This window comes from Nomascus leucogenys, chromosome 1a, assembly GCF_006542625.1.
Source record: "Nomascus leucogenys isolate Asia chromosome 1a, Asia_NLE_v1, whole genome shotgun sequence".
Lineage (NCBI taxonomy): Eukaryota > Metazoa > Chordata > Mammalia > Primates > Hylobatidae > Nomascus > Nomascus leucogenys.
The window spans coordinates 18,496,006-18,502,005 of record NC_044381.1 but is presented as its reverse complement, the minus strand read 5'-3'; the positions used below and the strand labels follow the sequence as shown (position 1 = coordinate 18,502,005).

At 41.1% G+C, this 6,000-nt stretch overlaps 1 protein-coding gene across 3 annotated transcripts in view; it reads right to left on the bottom strand.

Annotated features, from left to right (window-relative positions):
* Window positions 1-970: 970 nt before the first annotated feature.
* SH3GL2 (SH3 domain containing GRB2 like 2, endophilin A1) overlaps window positions 971-6,000 on the bottom strand; it is a 247,339-nt gene continuing 242,309 nt past the window's right edge. For all 3 annotated transcript variants that reach the window (XM_030818031.1, XM_003260401.3, XM_030817961.1), the window contains exons 8-9: window positions 4,593-4,723; window positions 971-2,553 (exon numbers count right to left, since the gene is read on the bottom strand). In XM_030818031.1, the coding sequence (XP_030673891.1) occupies window positions 2,354-2,553; window positions 4,593-4,723 (331 nt within the window). In that variant the 3' untranslated portion in view covers window positions 971-2,353. The remainder of the gene's footprint in view (window positions 2,554-4,592; window positions 4,724-6,000) is intronic.

The window sequence follows — 6,000 nt, the reverse complement described above, 5'->3', positions numbered from 1 at the left end:
TCCTGGGTATTTCTTCATAGCAGTATGAAAATGGACTAATAGAAACTTAGTATATTTAATTACAACTATTTATGTTAGATTAGAAAATCTGGACTATTGGCCTCAGCATAAAATAATAGAAATGGCCCCTAATACACAAAGAACATGTTTATTTTCCTGGGAACTCAGAAAATACACATTCTGTGTGCCCTGCTGCTCCCCTATTCCCACCCACACCCCAAACATACACATCAAGAGAAAAGAATACTGGCTTTTTTTTTTTTTTTTTTTTTTTTTGGAGGCAGCGTCTTACTCTGTCACCCTAGGCTGGAGTGCTGTGGTGTGATCTCGGCTTCCTACAACCTCTGCCTCCCAGGTTCAAGTGAGTCTCGTGCCTCAGTCTTCTGAGTAGCTGGGATTACAGGCATGCGCCACCACACCCAGTTGATTTTTGTATTTTTAGCAGAGACAAGATTTTTCCATGTTGGCCAGGCTGGTCTTGAACTCCTGATCTCAGTTGATCCACCTGCATTGGCCTCTCAAAGTGCTGGGATTACAGGTGTCAGCCACTGCATCTGGCCTAATACCGGCTTTCGATCAAACTATATTTCCATGTCTATTTCTTTAAGTTCAATTATGAAAGAAAAAGAGGCTACTTGAAGAGATATATTTTATTTCCCCTTCCTAACATTATATTCTTCAGATGATATCACTTTTAACAATATATCATTTAGCATCTATGAGACCTAATTCTCCTTACCTTCTTCTCTTCCAAATTCTCCTCCTTCCTGGGGTTACCAGGAAGGTCCCAATGTCCAGGCTAGCGACTTCCTTGCTGCTGAAACTTTTCCTACGTATAAAGAGATAGATACGAAGTTGGAGCCAGGTCTTGTTTGGCTGCATGAGAAAGCAATGGAGACTGAAACCAACCCCCATCCATCCATTGTTAGACCCAAAGAACTGACACAAAATGAAGGAGCAGAGCCTTTGGTTCTGTCTTCAGCAATATTTATTGGAAACAGCGATGCTTCCTGTGGTGAGAGTTTACACATTAAGCAGTAAGATTTGCCTTTCACTCCACATGATCCACTACTGCAGGTGGCACATCGGAAGCAGCACGTTAAACCTCTGAAAGAGTCTGTACAGCTAGATAAATAGAACTCTGGATACCTAACAGGACTTTCATGACTGATACAAATTAAAAAAAACACACTGATAAGCTTACACACAGCACTGTACACACAAAATGAAGATGATGGATAGAAAGGGCAGAAGTAAAAGTAGCGACTGAATTGGGGAAGAGTTTTGCATATGCAGCCATATACCTTAAACTGCTAAGCACAAAAATCATCTTTATTTAGTCCTCATTGAGGGCAGAATCTGCACAAATGATGTTCAAAGAACACAGGGTAAAAGTGGAAAGGAAAGGTATTTACTGTTTCTCAGTCTATGAACTAGTGGAAATATGGTTCCTAGTGATTTCTTCCTTGTGTCTCTGTGCCAAATGGATTCATGAAACATGTAATTCATGAATAAAACTGAAGTGAAGATATTTGTTCCCCCTTCCCTGTGCTCTTCAGAAATAGCCTAAATACATACACAGTTTCTGTACAGCAAGAAATTTAAGCTTGGATACCAGATTTCTTCCCAATTCCTCATAATAGAGAATTTCTTTTCAGCCCCTCTCACAATAACGCTGATTAACTGTCTTACTGAAAAATAATTTGGAATTACCACTCTGGCTTTAATAGCAAGGAGGGAAGAAAACTGGCTATACCTCAGAAATAGCCTTAAGTGTGAGGAGCTGAGATGCCTATTTGCAGAGAATGCTTTGAACCCACAATTAACACTTTTCTATGGATGCATTAAGGGCCAAATTCATTCACATCAGGAGACAATTTGCTGGTGAGGGAAGGCTTACTTTGACAATTCCATGACTCACATATTTGGGAATGGACAGTGTGAAAGCAAAAGCTTTCTCCTCTTTGCATGGAGACATGCAAAGAGACCTTCAGATGGCCCCTGGGGTGATAGACAATATCTTCAATGGGATGTTTTTTCTGTGATGTGGCTCATGGTCATATTCTAAGAAACCACAGCCTCCTGAGAACTGTGTAAACAACAGTTCTGTGACTACTGGCTGGTCTCAGATGATGTTTTTAAAAGCACATGCCATGCCCACCAGGCTAAAAGGATATCATCCATCACCATGACTCCTGTGGGAGCCCACAAGTCAACCAAAGTCACTTGGTGGGGCTGGATGACGTGGACCACTGCGGCCTGCACTTGGGATGTGTTATAAGCAGCATTACCAAAGCAGTGGTTAACCGTAACTATCTGGGTCAAGAGGAGGCGAGCCAGCCAGCATAACATCCTAATGGGGCAGGGCAACCAGAATTTCCACATAATTGATGGGGAAGAAGCCTGAATGGCCATGCAGCATCCCCTCATACCAGTTCTCATCAATTTGGTTAGTGAGTGTGATGATATCGCCCTCTTTAAATCCCAACTCCCCTTCATTTTCAGGTTCAAAGTCGTACAGAGCTCGGCAGCAGGGCTGATCCATTTGGACACCTGGGAGTAAGAGCAGGAGAGAAGAGAAGAACACAAAAGGAAAAGGGGTATTTAACTCACAGAATCTGCTGCCTGCTGCACCCACCTGGATTGCTGCTCCCCGTCTTTCCTCCCTCATTCCTCTTCCTGTTGAAGCTGCTTCTTGCTAGTGGACCTCACTGTCCACTGCACTGGGCATCTAGCCCTCTACCAGTCCTCAGAAGCTTTCTTGGACCTTTGGAAGTTGCTGTATATTCCTGTTTCTGTTTCTAGTATGAAAAACGGTCACATCTATTCTTGTGATACATACAACACAGTTCATTAAAGTTTGCCTTCATGATAATACCCAGAAATAGGAGGGACAATGACTTAAGAAGAACATAATGATGTAGGTTAGTAACACAGCATGGGACGAATTCTCTCATCTGAACACTTTAAAACCTTTGCATATCTGAAAAAGTATGGTGAATTACATGGAGAATGCTTTTGAGTAATAGTTCGGTTATCACTCTTTAAAATGATAACCCCAGCCTCTAGAAAACTGCTGTAATGTGTTGAAAACAGAATAATATAAAACACTGAGTTCAAGTTTTCACTTTCTGTGACCTTGCACATGGTACTTCAGTCAGTTTCACTGTCTGAAATTGGATGTAACAGTAGGACTTACTTCACATTACTACTGTGGCTACTAAATGAGATTATGTAAAAAATTATGTAATTTATACTTGGTAAACTGTTGCATATATAAATATATGCAGTGCACTTGAGCTATGGCATACAAAAATAATGTACTGTACCTTGAGTAAAATAATGAAGGATGAAATCGTATCTTAAGAGGGATCTATTCCAAATGACCCACTGTATTAATATTACATGCATACACATGTAGATACAGACTCAGACAAGTGCACACAGCTCCCATGCCATCTAGGCGGCTGGAAAGGAAACAATGTAATTTATTTTTTTATTTAGAGAAAGAAGCAAATTACTGAGTCTCCAGATGAAAAGTGAAATATATGGCTGGTTTTCAGACAGGGAGAAGTACAGCTATACACAATTTCTGTGACTAGTCCTGGTGGCCAGCTCCAGGAGCCACAGCTGCTTATGCCATGCCCTGAAGTGCTGAGCGCAAAGGACAGAGAGTGCCACCTGCCGGCTCAGACCTCACTTTTTTTCTTAATAAGTCTCCTGAGAGCATCTTATAAAAAGTTTTCTACAGTAGAACATCAAGCACTGGGGATACAGGAAAAATAAAAGAAAGCTGCCTATCTCTAACATCCACATCCAGCATAAGACAGTTCCCACTTCAAACAAGCAAATGTGGGGGTTGAAAATGTCTCCTGCACAGGCTGTTGTGTAATCTGCGTGTAGGAGTGGAGAACAAGCGTGACAAGGTAAATAATGCTCTATTAGGTATACATCGATATTCCTGAGATAAAATGTCATCTAGCTTTTATTATATCAACCCCAGTGCCACAGCATGATAAAGTGATCAGAGGTGAGGCACGGGAAAGAAAACCCAGCAAGTGTCGAGTTTCAAAATATCTTCTTCTGCAAATATATTTAACCATATGCTTCTGTGACTCAAGAAATCCAGCTCATCAGTACATTTCTGGAGCCACTTGCTGTCTGTGGGTTATATGTGAATGCATATGGGGACACACTGTCCAGGGGCATTCACTGTCATACAGGCTGGATTCAGAGCGAACAGGCAGGAGAAAAGATGACACTCGCAGACCAAACTGACAAGGAAAGGCGATTTGCGACCACAAAGGAGGGTCAAAATAAAATGTCTTCGTGTGTGCTGATGATTGACAAAGAAAATGGGATATACAAAGAAAGTTTTATAGAGAGGAATGAAAAGGAAGGAAAGAAAAGGTAAATAAAAAAAAGACAAAAGGATTCCTTTAACAGAGTTTCTACCTGACAAACCACTCCATAAGAAATGTATTACTGCATATTTCCTATGCAGCCAGATTGGACTATTCCTAAAATTTCTGAAAGAGTGCCAATGGATATGCCAAGGCCTATGCAATAGGATCTGCAGTCTCAGCTCTTACCTGAAGGTTTGGGAGTGCCTGTGTGGGAGAGACCCCCATTGGGCTGAGTACTGTCTCCAGTTGGAAACTCCAGGCTCATTCGTGGTTTAGGTTGATATTCCCTTCTAGGCTGAGATGAAGCCTGTCTTATTCTGCAGTAAAAAGAAAAGTGGTGGAAAGGTTATGTAGCCAGTCAAGAAGTAAAATGCAAAGCAAATATAAAGATTCAGGAAATGCTTGGGTCACCGACCATGCTACCATGATGAAGTGTGGGAAATCAAAAAAGGACCCTTAGTTTTCTTGTATGTGTATGTCTGAGATTTTGGTGATGTCCCTTTACGGGGCCACGTCCTCACTGTCTTCATTCTCCCTCTCAATCCCTCACTTCCTCTCTCATTTATTCAGAGTGCTTTATCCAAATACGCACTGTGCTAGGTACCAGGAACACAAAAATGCATTAAAACACAGTTCTTGTACACAAAGGATAAATGCTTGAGGGGATGCATACCCCATTCTCCATGATCTGATTATTATGCATTGCATGCCTCTATCAAAACACCTCATGTATCCCATAAATATATACACCTATGTACCCACAATTTTTTCAATTTGAAAAAAGACACAAACAGATTATGGTCTGTAAGGGAGACAGAACACAAACAACTGATTACCATAAATTTTAGTAAGCACTATCAGAAATATCTACAAAGTGCCACAGGAACACAGGGGTGTGGTTGGGGGTGAAGGTGGGAAGGAGTCTACCTCTCCATAAGGAAGCTGGAGGAGATGAAAGAACTAAAAGATACAACGGAGTTGTTTCCAGATGAAAATGTGAAAGGGAGCTATTCTATTTAGAACATGAGAAGGTTTGGACAGAGGGAAGGAGGAAATATACTGTGTGCTCTGAGAAGAATGAGCAGTTTGAGATATAGGGAGGAGGAAAGGAAAGAGGGAAGACAGAAGGAAATTGGAAAGGTATGGCTAATAATTGTCTTCTACACACTCCTAAATGTTTTCCACAGTTTCAGTTATTCAATAAACAAAGTATGTAAGAGATTTGCAAGGGAGGGCGAGGGTTTAGGGTATGGTAACTGTAGAATGATGCTGACTTCGAACATATTTCAGAGGAAAAAAAGGAAAGGGCTCCCTTCATGCTCAAGAGACATTACAAAGACACATAATATTTCTTTAGTATTTTGAAGTATACGGTTTTAAAACCTTTCTGGAGGCTTCAGCATTACATAAATTTCCACAAGGGTGCACCAAAGGAAAATGCTCAATTAAACCATGAATCAAAGAAAATACTGAGATGAGATCAGCCTGAGGGAAAACAACAAAAACAGGTGTGGAATCGTATGATTGGTGTCTTCTTCATGCAGGCAGCCATGTGATCAGCTGTGAGAGTCTAATCTGGCCATGTGGCCTAAGA